This window comes from Acinonyx jubatus, chromosome D3 (genome assembly GCF_027475565.1).
Source record: "Acinonyx jubatus isolate Ajub_Pintada_27869175 chromosome D3, VMU_Ajub_asm_v1.0, whole genome shotgun sequence".
Classification (NCBI taxonomy): domain Eukaryota; kingdom Metazoa; phylum Chordata; class Mammalia; order Carnivora; family Felidae; genus Acinonyx; species Acinonyx jubatus.
This window is the reverse complement of record NC_069392.1, coordinates 29618479-29636781: the sequence shown is the minus strand read 5'-3', so window position 1 is coordinate 29636781 and position 18303 is coordinate 29618479. Positions and strand designations below refer to the sequence as shown.

The window sequence follows — 18303 nt, the reverse complement described above, 5'->3', positions numbered from 1 at the left end:
CAGCTCGCTGGGATGGCCTGACACCTCACCTCCACCTGGCCCTCCTTCCCTTCGTTCATGTGGGTCACTCCCGTGCCTGACCAGACCCCCCTTCCACAACTCTCCACCCCGACCAGGCGCTCACATCTCACAGCCTCTGCTCCAGCCATTGCCTCTACCTAGAGTGCCCTTCCCTTCAGTGCTGAGCAAGCCAACTCTCCCAGCAACTTCGCTCTCCTCCCTGGGCTGCCAGAACCTCTTCCAAACTGTCCCAAGACCCTGTGCCTATCTCCTCAGCACCCGGAGGCCTGGATCTTCAGTACCTGCCCTGCCCGGGGAGGTGACCCGCCAGCATCCACAGCTCCCCATCAAGGCAGGTCAGGACTGGTGTCCCAGGAGTGGCAAGGAGTGCTATGGGGTTGGGGCAGTGCCAGTTCTGGGGGGCCATGGAGGGGTCTCTCTGGGGTAGTATTCCTGCCCACAGGCCTTGTAGGGAGTCTTCCAGAGCCAGGAGAGTCACCTGACCTCCCGCTACCAGGGCTGGCTGAGACCCACCTCTGCTTCTCGTGGCACCCCACCCAGCTCAGGCGCCACCGTTCCCATTTACACCCAAGCTCCCCTCCCCACCCCAGCTTCCAGAACTCTCTATTTGCAGATATTGATAGCGCCCTCCCCCAGCCAGGTTCCCTTCCCCACCCTGGGCAGTGCAGTGAAAAGCACCTGAGCCTCGCCGCGCCCCAACCCCAACGGAAGGACTAAGGGTGCTCTCCCCACGCCCCTCCGCCTGGTCCCCACAAGCAGCCACAGTCCCAGCCTCCGCACCCGCCCTGTTCTGGAACCGCTCCGGAGGCTTGGGTGGTGGTGGGCACAGCGCACAAAGCGCCTTTTGAGCCGCGTGCCTCGGGGACGCCCCCCGCCCAGGCCTAGGGAGGGCATCTAAGGCATGAGGCTTTGCCCTCTGGGGCCTGGGAAAGGTCCTGGGGCCAGGCAGGTTGGGGGAGGGGGCGTCAGAGCCCAGTAGTCTCCCTGGAATCCCGTCCCCACCTCCTTGTCTGGACGCCCACAACCCCCGGTCCCGGGGCTCCCACTCCCGCCCCTAGAGTCACGCTCAGGAGGGAGGGTGCTGTGGAAGCCCTGACGGCTTGGCGGGGTGGGTGTTGGGCCCGGAGCGCTGAGATGGAGGCAGAGGGCCATGAGTGCGTGGATGGAGGGGCTGCGGCATGGATGGAGGGGCTGCGGGTCCCCCGGGACGCCAGAGTCAACTCACCCATCTCCAGTCTGGTCTCAGCAGCGGAGGCAGAAGCGGCGGGGGGGCGGCGGCGGCGTCTCCGCAGCCCCCAGGGCCCCCGGCAGAGAGATGCTGGCGTCCGCCACCGCCTCTTGCCCCATCTCAGTCTCTGGTGGCGGCTGCGGATGGAGCCCGGCATCGCGGGCGTCGCGGCCCCGGGCCGGCCCCTATCCCTGCCTCACGCCCCCACTTCCACGCCTTCCCGCGGTCCAGGCACGGCCGCCTGGCGGCACCCCCGGACGCGGCGTGGGGAAGGGGCCCCCTGGGAGGCGAGCGTGGGGCGAGAAGGGTGCCCAGGCAAGACCCGAGCACGGCGAGCAGAGGTGCTGGCTCTGCCTGGGTTCCGCCGCTTGGGCCCCCACCCCCCCCCCGGAGCCCCCTCCCTTCCGTTCGCTGCACTGCGCTGGGCTTGGGTGGGGGCGCGTCAGAGCCCAGTAGTCTCCCTGGCATCCCGCCCCCACCTCCCTGTCTCGAAGCGCCCAACCCCAGGGCCTGGGGCTCCCGCTCCCGCACCTGGGGTCACTCTCAGGGAGGGAGAGGGCTGTGGCTGCCCTGACAGCGTGGGGTGGGGGTCGTGCCGGGAGCACGGAGATGGAGGCGGAGGGCCAGGAGTGCGTGGATAGAGGGGCTGCAGCGCGGGTCCCCCGGGACGCCAGGGTCAACTCACCCATCTCCAGCCACTGCCTCCAGCAGCCGAGGCAGCGGCGGCGGCGGCGGCGGCGGCGGCGGCGGCGGCGGCTGCGTTGGCTCCGCGGCCCCCGGAGCCCCAGGCTGGGAGATGCTGGCTTCTGCTGCTGCCGCAGCCTCTCGCCCCATCCCGGGATCCGGTGGCGGCTGCAGCGGGCTCCAGGCTTCGCGGGCGTCGCCGGGCCCGGTCCCTATCCCCGCCTCACGCCCCCACCTCCACCCCTTCCCGCGGTCCAGGCACTGCCGCCTGGCTGCACCCAGGGCTGCGGCGCGGGGGAGGGGCCCCCCGGAGGCGCGCGTGGGGCGAGAAGGGTGCCGAGGCGACACCAGAGCGTGGCGAGCAGAGGTGCTGGCTCCCGCTGGGTTCCGCGGCTTGGGCCCCCGCCCCACCCCCCACCGGAGCCCCCTCCCCTCCGATCGCTGCGCCGCGCTGGGCGTGGGGGGGGGGGGCGTCGGAGCTGTGGGTACCGTTGACAGTTAGGCCTCTGTGCGCATGCGCAGTGATTGCCTCTTCTGAAGTGAGCAAGCGCGCTTGTGTTTGGCGGTATTGCTTGCGGCGGGTTACCCAGAAGTGGCAGCTACCCAAACGCGGATCCTCACTGCTGGGGTGTTGTGGCCAGGCGGGTTTGGCCTATCTCCGGCGGCGCTAGTGTTGGGCTCGGGAGGTAGTGGAAAGGGAGGGCGGGGTGAAGTCTCTGTGGAGCCCTCAGGCTTCGCAATGAAGAGGGTTTGGGGGTTCGGGGGGGAGAAAGGCCCGTCGCCCTTGGGCTCCGCTTCTGGCTTGCAGAGGCAGGGCAGGGGCGTTGGGCAGGAGAATAATAGAACTGACGACTTGCTGTTGGGTTACCACGTCCGAGACAGAGATCTCAGAAAGATCCACAAGGCTGCCTGCGTGGGCAACGTAGCGCAAGTGCAGCAGATTCTGCTCTTGGGGGAAAATGGCGTGGATGATAGAGACAAGATGAACAGGTAATAGGGGCTTGGAGGCTGGCAGGGAGGAGGCGGGACGGACCTGGGAGAAGAGCACACCTGGCCTAGCTCTACCTGTGCATCGGAGCCCTCCCTCGGGGAGCTGGGTTCTCTTCCCTCCTGAGGTCCTGCTGCCCCTCGGTCGTGGGAACCCTACGTGGTCTAGCACCCAGGCCGACAGCGTGAGCGGCAAAAACAAAATCTTCAGCTGCCCTGGCACGTACTCGTTACTTCCTGAATAGACCACTTGACTCTCAAGTTTGACGTGATTTACCCAAATTTCAATAGTAATACACACGAAATTAAGTGTCGACAACATGTTGTTTTTAATGGACTCATTTTCATACCATAATGTCATACATAGAAAAGTGCATAATGGGAGAAATAATTCCTGTAATCAACTTCTGGGCTAGAAATTCTTGGGACAAAATCCAGTATCCAGTTTATGTCTGTGTACACTTAGGTATGTGTGCTATTTACTGAGGGACCTGGAAAGGACATTTTGAAGTGGAAGATGGCTCTGAATAGGAGGACTTCTTTTTCTCAAAATGTGTACCCTTCCTGTATTTGTCAGTTTTAGGTAAAGCAAATGAAAGCCTCCTGGTTTTTAGAATTTTGAGCTACACGTGCTCTTCTTGTGGTGTCATTAAGGAAATTTTTGGACTCACTGTCTTGTACATCTGAAACTGATAGAACACTGTATGTTAACGAACTGGAATTAACCTAAGAACTTATGTTTTTATATAGGAGGTAGATTTGCCCTTCCAGATATCCAAATGTACCTGAAATTTCCACAAATTATTCCTTTACAAACAGCTGAAAAGACAGATAAAGGAGTGGTGCAGAGTAGAACATGACCAACGCTCAAATATACATAAGACTTTAAAATTTGACACTGGTGGCCTTTCATATTAGTAGGAAAAGGTGAATTATTCGTAAGTAGTCGAGAAACAGCCAATTTGGAGAAAACTTATTAGAATTTGATCTCCCTAAAATAAGTTCCAGATGGGATATAAATTTAAAAATTGTAATATGCAAAATAAGAAAAGTAACAGAAAAAAAACCCACAAATGCCTCTTTAGCATCCTAAAAATGACTTGAAAACAAGACTTTTGGGGGGGTGCCTGGGTGGCTCAGTCAGTCAAGCCTCTGACTCTTGATTTCGGCTCAGGTCATAATCTCAGGGGTTCGTGGGTTCAAGCCCTTCGCCGGGCTCCCTGCTGTCAATGTGGAACATGCTTGGGATTCTGTTTTGCCTCTCTCTCTCTCTCTCTCTCTCTCTCTCTCTCTCTCTCTATTTCTCCCTCTCAAAAAAAATTGGGGCCCCTGGGTGGCTCACTCGGTTGAGCGGTCTGACTTTGGCCCAGGTCATGATCCCGTGCTTTGTGGGTTGGAGCCCCGCTTCAGGCTCTGTGCTGACAGCTCAGATTCTGTGTCTCCCTCTCTCTCTTCCCCTCCCTTGCTTGCACGCTGTGTCTCTGTCTCCCAAAAACAAATAAATATTAAAAAAAATTTTTAAATCAAGATTTCTCGAGATTGGTTTAGCAACATAAAAACCTAAAAGCCTCTATCAGAAAATAATATTATTAAAATAAAAGACAATGCACTTGCAAATATTTACAACATATTTGTATCAGACAACAGGATATATCTTCGTTTTACAGAGAAGTCTTTGAAATCAAAACGAACAACAATCTGTAATTTGAAATCGTGCAAAGTACTTCTTTGCATATCTACAAGGGACCAGTGGACTCAGGGAAATATAGCGTCCCTGGGAAAAAAGAAATTTAAGTTAAAAAGGGACTGAAATACCATTTTCTATCTACAACCTTTGTGAAAATAGAGTGATGGTGCTTATACTGCCGCTTAAAGTTTAAGTTGTTTTCGACTTTCCAATAGACAATTTGGTGTAGGTACCACATTTAAAAAATATGTATTCCTTTTACCCATCAATTTCATTTCTACTAAAATATCTTTAGGAAACCACTAGTGATAAATGACATACATTTTGCTTTTCTCAGCACTATTTAAAATAGCAATGTATTAAGAAGAACTTGTATAATGGCTTTTATAAGTAAATGGCATTACATCCATAAGATGGATATGTGATCATTGAAGGTGGCATAGATAATAGATATACACAGAGACGCAGAGCTGTGCTTTAGTTGATCATTAAGTGAGAACAAAAATCAGTGTGCTCATAGGTACACACAAGCAGACTATGGTTTTATGTTAAGCCCCAAAATGCACAAAATGTGATGACATTTGTGATTTCTGAACCTTTGTATTTACATGCATTTTTCTTTTCCTTCAAAGAAAATCTGTGCTTTCTACAGGAAAAGGTATATAAAGGTCCTATTAAAAGTTTATTATCAACAGAAAGGGTTTATTATCGTTGAAGTAATCCTGGAGAAGAGCAAGAATATGAATCTTATATACATAAAAATAATTTCTCACTTTGTGTTAAAAATATTTTCGGATGTAAAATAAAAAAAATGAGTTAATTAAAATGTTTTTTGAGGATTGGCATATCTGGACAATTTTGGCCTCTTCAGAAGTAAAGGGAGTATTTTTTTTTGCACTTGTAGATTTCATTATGCATATATTAAGCATATACATATGTTTTCTGTTATAGGTAGCTTTATTACATGTAATAGGTAAATGATTTATATTAGTCATGAAAATAAAATATCTTAGTTGTGTGCTTATGAGAAAAAATAAGACCTAGCAAATATAAGTGATTATTTACTGTTTCAGAAGTATGCTTTCCTTTATATACCTTTTCTTCAAAACTATTGAACTCTCCAACTGTATTTATCCACTCTTTCCATCCATTTATTTATCAACTAGAACCTGCACATATATTCTATAGCGGACATACGCTACCCAAGATCCTTTAGTTCTCAAAGACTTCATTTTGCACTGTATGAGCAGGATGAGAAATTTTATTGATTTATTTTCTAAAGATTTTATTTTTTGAAGTTTATTTATTTATTTTTTGAGAGGGGTGGGGTGGGGGTGGGGAGTGGGGGGGATGGAGGGACAGAGAGAGAATGCCAAGCAGACCCCGTGCTGAAAGCAGGAACTTTTCCAATACACTTTTCAAAGAGTCCCAGCACGGGGCTTGAGCCAGTGAACATGAGATCGTGACTTGAGCCCAAATCAAGAGCTGCACGCTTAACAGACTGAGCCACCCAGGCGCCCCAGCTGTTATCTTGTTTACTTTATGTTTTAAGTGTTGTTTATTGTTGAGGGTGAAAGCATGAGCAGGGGGAGGGGGACAGGGAGAGGAGGGACAGAGCATCTAAGGCAGGCTCTGCACCAGATTTTATATTTAAGTAATCTCTATACCCATCGTGGGGCAAATTTACAACCCTGAGATCAAGGTCCTATGCTCTACTGACTGAACCGGCAAGGCACCCCTAAGATGAGAAATTTTACATTGAAGTATTAGGACTTAATCTCAACGGAAGTTTTCCTCCTTCCTTTCAAAGTTTGTGGAGATAGGAAATTGTAAAAGATAACCTTTACCTGCCCTTTTGACATTTATGAGAGGAGTAAGTACTAATATTGATCATTGGAAATACTTGATTTTCGTACAATCTGTAGACCTCAATATTTAATAAAATGAGCTGGTCCTGGTCATTGGAATCCTGAGTTTCCTTTGGCTTAAACTTTCTTGAGAGGCAAGGTAAGAAGTCCTTAAAAATGTTTTCCTTTGGTTAATTTAGTCCTCTTTTCCTATAATGCTTTTCAGAACTAAAATTTATTTAAATGCCAATCATATGACTAGAACTGCAATAGACCTATTGTATATACCATCATTTCACATAATGGAAGGCACCAAGATTCTATGGTGTCCCACAATTTTATGTACCAATAATTTTTTTTAAAGTCCTGCCAGTTACAGTTGTAAGACATCTTGAGTTATAAATTGCATTCCAATGTCAGAGATATTAAAATGTGACAAAATGAGCATCTTAGAATCATTGGAATGCAGTATTCTTGCTAATCCTTAAAACATGTCTGCAAAGTAGGTGTAATTGTATCAAGGTACCTAATTGAAGTGTTGTCTATGTAAAGCAGTAGTAATGGTAAAAATTATACTACCCAACAACTATTGAGATGTTATTTGTGCTAGGAAGTGTTCTAAATTCTTGCATAGATCCTCACTTAAGCATAACAACAAGGTCTTGTGAGATAACTACTATGTATTTTATTTTATTTTATTTTATTTCATTTCATTTCATTTCATTTCATTTCATTTTATTTTGTTATGATCATTTTTTTTTTTTTTGTAATCTCTACACCTACTGTGGGGCTTCAAACTCACGACCCTGAGATCAAGAGTTACATGCTCTTCAGACTGAACTAGCCAGGTGACCCGAGACAACTACTATTTTTATCCCCTTTTGTTGAGGACATTGAGGATAAGTCTAAGCAATAACTAGTGAGTGACAGAGTTAAACTAGGATTGAAACCCTAGTGGAGCTGAATCCCGAGGTCATGCTCTTTCTCTTCAAACACGCTGCTCTTTTATTAGTGTGATGAGTAATCACTACTAAATATTGTACTTCCTCCAGAGGAAAACTGAATCTTTGTTTTGGAGGCATAGGAATAACATGCTACTTAATGTTTACAATTTCCTGAATTAACTGCATGTTTTGAGAGAGTGCACTATCATTTCCTAAAAAGTCCTCTCACTTTTTTAGGACTGCTCTCCATTTGGCCTGTGCCAATGGCCATCCAGAAGTGGTGACCCTCCTAGTAGAGAGGAAATGCCAGCTTAACCTCTGTGATCATGAAAACAGGACAGCTCTCATGAAGGTGTGTAGTAGCAGCTATGTCTGCCTGAGATGGATTTGATGTCATTCCTTAGAATGAAATGAAGTTATTGCCTTGAAACAAAATGAATCGGTGAAACCTGTGGCATGCTTACTTAAAATTCTCAGAATTTACACTCTGTTTCTTGGCATCTCACTGACAGGCCGTACAGTGCCAGGAAGAGAAATGTGTAAACATACTATTGGAAAATGGTGCCGATCCAAATATTAGGGATGTGAGTGGCAACACTGCTCTCCACTATGCGGCCTTTGGTGATAATATATCCATAATAGAGAAGCTGCTGCTATACAATGCGAATACTGAAGCAAGAAATAAGGTAAAGAACTAATTGATACATTATTTGAAATTGTATATATATACATGAATATTTTAGCCTCAAAATGTTTTATTACACACACACACACACACACACACACACACACACACTCACTCCTGAATTCTATCCATCAGGCCCTGTCATCATGGAAATAACTCCAATGCCAAGTCAGGGAGGGCTAGAAAAAGGTAGTGCCCACAGAAAGGGCAAAGTTGTATCTCCCAGCCACCCTTCCACCCCAGAAAGAAAATGTTTCCATTAGTGCCTATAAGTGGATGGTAGTCTCAGAGCCCATAAAGGACTAAAGGTCTAGTGAGGGGAGTGAGGTGATGATGGAGGCTGGGTGCTATGCAGGAGCTTAGGCAAGGGGTGCTGCTGGGGATAGGTGGGAGGAGGAATGGAGACCCAGACCCAGCAGGGAGAGCTTGGATGTGTGCAAGCGGGAGGAAAAAGCAGCAGGTTGTAGGTGCTGGGCACTGCAGGCCCCGGTGCTCTGAAGATGAGGGCATTGGGGTCAGGTCATGTCTTGACATCCAGCAAAGGCATCTACTTGTGTTGGTAGCCACTCGGCCAGCCATGTACCATGTTGGGGTGTCCCACTTCAGAGAGTAGCTCCCGCTCAACCTTGTGTAGCTCCTCAGCAGGGTTGTAGCTGTACATGGGGAGTAGATGATGGCCACACTTGCTGGCCCGCCTGCCTTTTCCTTGACATGCATTACCTCTCACTGCTGAAGCCCCTGAAGGAACACCCTTGGTTGACATGGGTAGGGTCAATTTTACGTATTTGGAATTTCAAGTATTCCCTGAATGAAAATATTTGGAAATAACTTATTTATCTAAGATTTCTTCTTTCTTTCTTTCTTTCTTTCTTTCTTTCTTTCTTTCTTTCTTTCCTTTCTTTCTTTTGTTCTTTCTTTCTTTCTTCCTTCTTATTATTTTTTATTTATTTTTGAGAGAGAGAGACAGAGACAGAACAAGAGTGGGAGAGGGGCAGAGAGAGAGAGTGGGAGACACAGAATCTGAAGCAGGCTCCAGGCTCCCAGCTGTCAGCACAGCGCCCAATGCAGGGCATGAACTCATGAGCCATGAGATCAAGACCTGAGTTGAAGTTGGATGCTCTACCAACTGAGCCACCTAGGCACCCCTAAGATTTCATTTTAAATAAGGATACTTCTAAAGAAACATTAGAGAATACTGCTTTGTTTTATGTATTTATGGCAAATATTTATGAAAACAATATATTTGTTAAACGTAAAACTTATTTTGTTTTCAAATATTTTTTCCCATCCAATTTTTTTTTATTAGTGAAAAACAACACAGGAAAGCAAATTTTCCCTAGGCTTTGTCTTAAAACTCAAAGAAAACAAATGCATTTTACAATAAAAAATATTGCTGCTGTTGACAAGTTCACATTTGATAGAAAAGTGATTTATAAAAATGGGATTTATCTTTTATTGGCCAAGGCTTAAGAGGAAAAAGGGGAAAGGAGGGAGTAGTCAGAACTAAGTGGGCCAATTTGGAAATTTGGCAAGTGAGGGAAAATAACAAGAAGAGGCTGTTTGTTTTATTTTTTCCCCCCTTCAGTTTATATGTTTAGTCAAGGAGTCTTCAATTTTCGAGGGGAATAATTGTTACTTAGGGAAAGAGTGAGTTGTAAACCTGCCTAGAGACCAAGTGTAGGAGGACTCAGAGGAAATCAGATTGGCAGTGAACAGGTGGTTGATGAAGTGGGCAAGGAGAGGAAAGAACAAATAATTAACTGTCATATAATCCTATTCTGGCAGAAACAGCCACTTAGATAAGAGTCTAAACTCTGTTCTGGAATCTAGAATATCTTGATGGGAAGTAAGAAGTTTAAAAGTAATGAAATCAAGTTGCATTTTGACTTTACATTTAGTCCCTGTTCTACCTCTGCTCAGGGAAATTAAATGCAGTTTTGATAAGTCATTCTTTTGGCTAAATCTTCAAATGATAGAGGGAGTTGGCCACATACATGAGACTGATGTGATTGCTGCACCAGCTCTCAGCTAGAATTGTGGTGGGGAATCCCAGTGCCCTGAGGAAGTTTCAATTTTTTTTTTACAAGCCTAAACTCTCCCCTGAAGAGTTTGAGTAAATCTAGTAACATGTATACATAGACATGGATATTTAGAAATATTTTTTTTGAGGGGCGCCTGGGTGGCGCAGTCGGTTAAGCGTCCGACTTCAGCCAGGTCACAATCTCGCGGTCCGTGAGTTCGAGCCCCGCGTCAGGCTCTGGGCTGATGGCTCAGAGCCTGGAGCCTGTTTCCGATTCTGTGTCTCCCTCTCTCTCTGCCCCTCCCCCGTTCATGCTCTGTCTCTCTCTGTCCCAAAAATAAATAAACGTTGAAAAAAAAATTAAAAAAAAAAAAAAGAAATATTTTCTTTGAGACTGTGCTACAACTCTTGGTTCAGAACTACTGGGGTGTGTGGGTGGCTCAGTCGGTTAAGCATCTGTCTTCAGGCTCAGGTCATCATCTCACGGTTCACAAGTTCTAGCCCCGTGTTGGACTCTGTGCTGACACCTTAGACAGAGACTGGAGCCTGCTTCATATTCCGTAGTCTCCCTCTCTTTTTGCCCCTCCCCTGCTCGTGCTCTTTCTCTCTCTTTCACAAATAAGTGGACATTTAAAAAAGAAAAAAAAAAAAAGCTAACTACTGAAGGGAGGGGTACCCGGGTTGTTCGGTTGATTAAGCGTCCGACTTCCACTCAGGTTGTGATCTCATGGTTTGTGAGTTCGAGCCCCACATTGGGCTCTGCACTGATGGTGCAGAGACACATGAGAGTCTCTCTCCCTGCCCCTCCCCTACTCGCTCACCTTGCTCGCTCTCTCTCTCTCTCTCTCTCTCTCATATTCATAGCCATTTGGTTATTACAAGCAGTGTTTTCCTGATTGCAAGAGGAGAAAGTCTTGAATCTTTTTTATTAGTTGAAGCTATGTGACAGACTGTCTTATGATGTCTGTTAAGTTCATATAGCCCTGGCATAATCCAAATGGTAGTTTTAAACATGGAAATGTAGTTAGTGACAATACAGTTGGGAATTGTTTTAATAATTTAGTTTCAGCATAGTTGTGAACTAATTTGTCTATTTGATTAACAGTCTGGGAGAATTAAACACAGATAGATTGCAGTTTTAATAAGCGTTGGAAAAAATCTTAAAGTGGGTGTTACAAGTGTTTTTGTTGTGATTCTTTTAGACAGAGAGAGTGTGAGTGGGGGAGAAGGGCAGAGGGAGAGAGGGAGAACCTCAAGCAGGCTCCAAGCTCAGTGCCAAGCCTGATGCAGGACTCAGGCCCACAGCCCTGGGATCATGACCTGAGCTGAAGTCAAGCGTCAGATGCTCAACTGGCTGAGCCACCCAGGCTCCCCTCTTATGAGTCTTAATAGCAATTTTTATTACATGTTGGGGCCTAAGTGTTTGGTAAAACGTGATACTGATACTTCAGGAAAGATTTACTACAAATATTTGCTTTACGCACAACCAAAATACCCGTGGGCTATTGACTAAATTTGGCCCCTGGATGTGTTTAGTTTCCTCCATAAATTGAGTCAACATTTAAAATTTGACACTCATGCAGAAATCTGGATTTCAGACTTTTCTTACAGAATCATACCGGATACTTTGAGCCCATACTACTGTTTGGTATGCATTCCAGCGGCTGCCCTTTTTATATGAGGCGTGTGTGTCTCCAGTTTGCTACTGTCCCACTTAGGTTCTTCACTTACTCGAGTCACCTACTTTGCCTCCATAAGCATTGCGTTTGCAATTACTGTTTTATGATCTCTCTCTCTCTCTATATATATATATATATGTATATATATACATATACACACACATATAAATATATATATGTAAATATATATATATACATATATATATATGTATATATATATATATTCTTAGACTGTGCTAATCAGATCTCTTTTGGGACACAAAGAAACCTTGGTAATTTTTTTTAAGTTAATTTTGAGAAAGAGAGAGAGAGAGAATCCCTAGGAGGCACTGGGTTTGAACTCATGAATCATGAGACCATGACTTGAGCCAAAGTCAAGAGTCAGATGCTTAACTGACTGAGCTACCCAGGCGCCTCTGTTTTATGGTCTCTTTTGATAAAGTTTTCAAGGTTTTGAAGGCAATCCATATTGATTTATAATTATATTTTGTATTTTATGTTAATGTCTTCGGAATAGGATTGAATTTTCCAAGTTAGACTTTCTAAGTTGTTTTCGTATTGTAGGTATTTTTTTAATGTTTATTGATTTTGAAGGAGAGACAGCACCTGCATGAGTGGGGGAGGGGCAGAGAGAAAGGGAGACACAGAATCCCAAGCAGGCTCCAGGCTGAGCTGTCAGCATAGAGCCCAGTGCAGGGCGTGAACTCACAAACCATGACATCATGACCTGAACCGAAGTCGGCCTTTTAACTGACTGAGCCACCCAGGTGCCCCATAAGTTAGTTTGAAAACAAGACACTTTTTCCTTCTGTGTACTATAAATCATCGTATTCCTGGGGCGCCTGGGTGGCTCAGTCGGTTGAGCGTCCGACTTCGGCTCAGGTCATGATCTCGCGGTCTGTGAGTTCGAGCCCCGTGTGGGGCTCTGTGCTGACGGCTCAGAGCCTGTAGCCTGCTTTGGATTCTGTGTCTCCCTCTCTCTCTGCCCCTTGCCCGCTCATGCTCTGTCTCTCTCTCTCTGTCAAAAATAAATAAACATTAAAAGAAACAAAATTTGAATAATCGTATTCCTATTGGAATATTTGCAAACCGTATTAGATTAATCATGGTTACAGTTGAATAGGTTATGCCTATTGCAGACAATATTCTCTTTCTCCTCAGCATTGTTCCCCCAAAAATGCAAATAATGTAGTCACTTTCATTATGCTAAACATGATCTGTAGAAACCAGTGTTTGAATTTTTATTGATAAGCCATTATATTTTTATTTCCGATTTATATTTTGCCTAAAATATAAAGTAAGTAGCTATTCCAGTGGAAACTGGATTACAACTAGAATACAAACAGATTGTTTTAGTAGTAGATATGCATTAGGGTCCCAGGATTATTATAATTGAGAATAAAATTTCATATTGAGCTTCCTAGCAGTTAAGATAAAACTTTAGCATTTTATAATAGGAGAAAGCCCATGAGCTATTTACTATTAAGGAATCAAAGTTCATTTGAAGCTTATCTCTTGGAGTTCTGAGCCCATCTCCTTAGTGACCCATTTGGAGCAGGAATGCCTTATGTTGACATCTCAGATGTCAGTGGATCCTGATACCACTGACAGAAGACAAGCAAGTTTGTATAACTTGGGGAAAAGCTTCACCTTTATCGGAAAGCTCTCCAAACTATATCCCTGAAACTCTGATTCCTCAAATGTGAATGTTTGCCACAAAAAGGATTGTCAAATGGGGATTGAGCAGATTTAAATGGATTTCTGTAATGCCAGACATATAATGCAGTTTTATAATATTTCTCAAACATAGGTGATCATGAAATCTTTCCATTGGGACCTAGTACTTACCTTCTGGCAAAGTACGTATTCTTTGGAAGATAATTTAAGAAACACTGCTCCAGAGATCATCATTTAGGTTATTAATTCAGTAAAAGTACTTAAAGCATTTACTGCTGTGTTTTGGAGTTTGGAGATATAGAGATAAGAAATAGCCCCTGCTCTCAAGAAGCTCTTGGTTTAGACAGGGAACAATAACTACAGTATACCATCATGAGTACTGTGATAGAAGCAACGATCTTGGAACCAGTCAGTGTTTGAATTGAGTTTGGGAGAATGACTGCATATAATCTGTTGAAGAAGGTGGAGGCGGGCTATTTTATTAAAAACAATTTTTAATGTGTATTTCTTTTTGAGAGAGAGAGAGAGAGCGAGGGCGGGGGGGGGGGGGAGACACAGAATCTGGAACAGGCTACAGGCTGTGCGCGGTCAGCATAGAGCACAATGCAGGGATCAAACTCACAAACCCTGAGGTCATGACCTGAGCTGCAGTTGGTCACTTAACCAACTGAGCCACCCAGGTGCCCCAGTGGAGGAGGGCTATTTTAAAGAGGAGCAGCAGCAGGTGAAAGCACAGGGGTGGGAAGGAAGAGGCCATTTTTTATTTACTTTTTGTATTATATGTTTAAGTTTAGAGGATCTTTTGTATGTTTTAAAATTCCGTATGGAAAGGTGTAATTTTGTAAATTCTGAATTGTTTTTGCTCTTTTACAGGATAACTTCACACCACTTCTAGTTGCTGTAAATGAAAACAAACAGCAAATAGTGGAAGTTTTAGTAGAAAAGGCGGCAAATATACATGCAGAGGATAAATTAAAAAGGTGCAGTAGTTTTCTTTTAAACCTTAGTATGGTTCTAGAGTGGTAATAATTATTCAAGTCAGGAAGATTAACTTCAGAAGAAGAAGATTAATTTATAATTATATAGTGAAAAATGTCAACACATCACCCGTTAGGCAGAAAGCAATTAATCTGACTGGGCAACATGAAGAACAGGGTATAGCAGAATTCCTATTCCTTGATGATGTTGACTCATGTCATTTGCAGGGTTTATTTTTAAGTAGGTTCCATGCTCGGCCTGGAGTCCAACACTGGGCCTGAACTCATGACTCTGAGATCAAGACCCGAGCTGAGGTCAAGAGTCTGATGCTCAACCAACTGAGTCCCCCAGTTGCTCCTGCAGTGGGTTTTTTTGTTTGTGTGTTTGTTTTTTCTGCCACATGATTTTGTGTTAACTAAAGGGATTTCATATTAGTTTCATAAAGGGTGGACTCACTCTCAGCTCTTAATTTACTTTATGACACAATATTGGCCTTCTTAACCCTTTTATGGTATTTTTTTAAACTTCTACTTCGTAGAGGCACCTAGGTGGCTCAGTTAAACATTCGACTTTGGCTCATGTGATCATCTCATGGTTCGTGGGTTGAACCCCACATCAGGCTCTGTGCTGACAGTGTAGAGCCTGCTTCAGATTCTCAATCTCTCTCTTTCTCTCTCTCTCTCTCTGTCTGTCTCTGCCCGTTGCCCACACTCTCGCGTACACTCTCTCTCTTTCTCAAAATAATCGTAAATAAACTTAAAACAAAAAGAACTTCTACTTCATATATACTTTTCCTTCAAAGAAGTATATTGGGGTGCCTGGGTGGCTCAGTTGGTTAAGTCTATGACTTTGGCTGTGGTCATGGTGTCATGGTTCGTGGGTTTGAGCCCCACGTCGGGCTCTGAGCTGACGGCTCAGAGCCTGGAGCTGCTTTGGATTCTGTGTATCCCTCTCTCTCTCTCCCTCTCCCTTGCTTGAGCTCTGTCTCCCAAAAGCAAATAAATGTTTATAAAAAGATGCGTATTAAACATAAATAGGAGTTGTTTTGTCTTCTGGATGACACTTTTCTTTAAATTGCTTTTTTTCTTCTTTTTTGAGGAATACTGATGTCGTTAGGTGATCTCTAAGTGATGATTAATTGCTATTACCAGGTCTCATCAGGTGTTACCCTTTTTCATGTCCAGTATATGTATTTTTGATTTTATTTTTAATTGGTAGGAGTAGAAAGATAAAAGATAACTTTAACTGAATAGACTTTTCCTTTAATGAGGATAAGTTATAGGTGGGTGATAAAGAAGGAAGAGATGTGCTTTAGATTCACACAAGACTAAGTTGATTCATAGCTTTCCCACTGGCTAGGTGTTGTGACCTTGGGAGAGTTACGTATCATCACTAAATATGTTTCCTGATATGAAAAGGATGATGATAATATATCCTTCAAGGGTGGTTGTGCGTAAATAATATTTTATATACATAGCATTTAATTTAGCGCCTACCATACGCTTATCAGCATCCTTAACTATAATTATGCCTATTTTGTTAGCATTCGCATTAAAATATTATCATTTTAAGCCTGCAGATAGTTTCTATAATTACTTGACCTCTAGATGGCTTTGAAGTGCACTGTATCAGATTAAGGAAGACATGGGGAATTCTTTTTTAAAATCTTTACCTATTCGGATAAGTGACCTCAGCATAGTTTCTTGTTTATCAAAGGACTTTAAATTAGCAACTCTATAATACATCACCCAAGTGGGACAAGAAGCTTCCTTTTTGTCCCTTCATGTTGGCCTTGGAGATCATTTACAAAGATGAACACTTAAACATGTAAATGGTCGATTCTGAACAGATAGGCAAGATATTAACCTGATACAGCGTATCAAATTAGCTGTCTAAATAACTCTAGATTCCTAAGAGTGAAGTTATCTCTGTTATTTTAGAACAGCCTTCATGCTTGCTGTAAATTATGACGCAACAAATGTAGTCAGGCTTCTTCTTCAGCAAGGTATTGACCCTTTTCCTCAAGATGTATATGGATGGGCTACAGATGAATATGCTTACATTAAGGGTTTTAATCTGTAAGTGTTTGTATTAAAATGCTAGTTATTACTAAACTGAGTTTTAAAATAATGTAACTGTTATCTTCGTATGGAACAGATGGGATTTCGTAGTTTGGTCAGGCAGCTTTGGAATGGCAGTCGGTTAGTCCACAACATGAGCCAGAAATCAAGCAAAGGACTAGACTAGTTGGAAGTAGGAATGTGTGCAGGATTCTTTATCTCAGGACTTTTGAGACCTTTATCGTCCAGGATTATGCATTTCATTTCAAGTATAACCCCTCTGCATGGGGCACAAATAATGTTACATCTCTGCGTTTTCTAACTAGTAACCTGGGTCTTGAAATGTTCAGTTTTGTAGAAGACCCTGTACTTTCCTTTGAGGGCTATCTCCTGTACTCTGTCCCTTGAATTTTACAAGAACCTAAGGAGCACCCTAAGACCAAAGAGACAGTCCTCTTTCACAAGTCATTTGGAGGGGACAAAAGCGCATCTGATCATTCTACAGTTTTCTTTGATTCTGTTTCTGTGGCATTGCTGTTGAAACTGGTGCTGCAGTCTGGTCGTGATTGACCTTTGCTCCCAGGATTCCCTTGCTGATCCAGATTTTTCAGTCTTCATGGTGATCCACACTTAGATTTCAAAGTTACAAAGTTTCTTTTGTTCACTGCACATGCACATATGCTCAGCAGCTATCCCAAAGCACCAGCACCCTGTTGGGGCAGCTGGGCCTCCTGGCTTTCGCCATACACCCCTGTCCCTCCACGCTCAAAGACCTTATGTGGAACCCATATCTTAGCCTAGACTTTCCTTATGAGTTACCCTTTGCGGATCTTGTTTGTCTTTTTTTTTTTTTTTTTGGCCAGAAGATGTTAGTTGGGACCATTCTAAGCTGTCAGAGAGGTTCAAATGATGCTGCAGGAAGAGATCGGACTTCCCTTTCTCCTTTGTTAGTAGATCTGTACCCCTGCCTTTTTTTTTTTTTTTTAAGTAGGCTCCATGCCCAGCGTGGAGTCCACCATGGGGCTCGAACTCACGAGCCTGAGATCAATACCCAAGCTGAGATCAAGAGTTGGATGCCCAACGGACTGAGCCACCCAGGTGCCCCTGGACCACCACTTTAAATCCTGTGGAGCATCTTTTCTGAGGTCATGGAAGGTCTCATCTTGCCCTTCCCAGAGTAATGAGCATCACCTAAGAGGCCATGGCCTGAGAGGCCATGTTTTGGGTATAATATCTCATTAAATCCTCTTATCAACCTTGTAAACTAAGGCAGTAATTTCCCTTGTTTTATAGAGGGAGATTTTGAGCCAAAGAGAAGTGGCTTCTCCAAGAACAAATAGCTATAGGTTATAGAGCTAGGACTTCTGAGTTCCAAGCCCTTTCCATTCTGGCAAGCGAATTCTAATTATTCTCATTACTATTTGATGTGTATTTACTTTTGATAGAGGGAGACAGAGTATGAGCTGGGGTGGGGGGTGGTTGCAGAGAGAGAGGGAGACACAGAATCCGAAGCAGGCTCCAGGCTCTGCGCTATCAGCACAGAGCCCGACGTGGGGTTCAAAGCCATAACCCGTGAAATCATGACCTGAGCTAAAGTTGGGCGCTTAACTACCCAGGTGCCCCGGGCCAGCTAGTTTTAATTGACTAAGCTAGAATGCCCTCAATTCATGACTGGTTCATCTTCCTGTTTTTTTCTTCTTTAAGTACAGGCTTAATGAAAGCCTTCTAGAATGTACAAATTTGAAGTATATGGGGTAATTCAAGTTTTGATATTTGTTCTGATATTATTTGAAATACTCTAAGAAT

At 44.4% G+C, this 18303-nt stretch overlaps 1 protein-coding gene across 1 annotated transcript in view; it reads left to right on the top strand.

Moving 5' to 3' along the window:
* The first annotated feature begins 2516 nt into the window (after positions 1-2516).
* Positions 2517-18303, top strand: part of LOC106988283 (ankyrin repeat domain-containing protein 26-like) — a 109039-nt gene continuing 93252 nt past the window's right edge. Inside the window, 4 exon segments of the mRNA XM_053206708.1 lie at positions 2517-2923; positions 7636-7750; positions 7911-8084; positions 14333-14439. Of these exon segments, the coding sequence (XP_053062683.1) occupies positions 2673-2923; positions 7636-7750; positions 7911-8084; positions 14333-14439 (647 nt within the window). The 5' untranslated portion in view covers positions 2517-2672.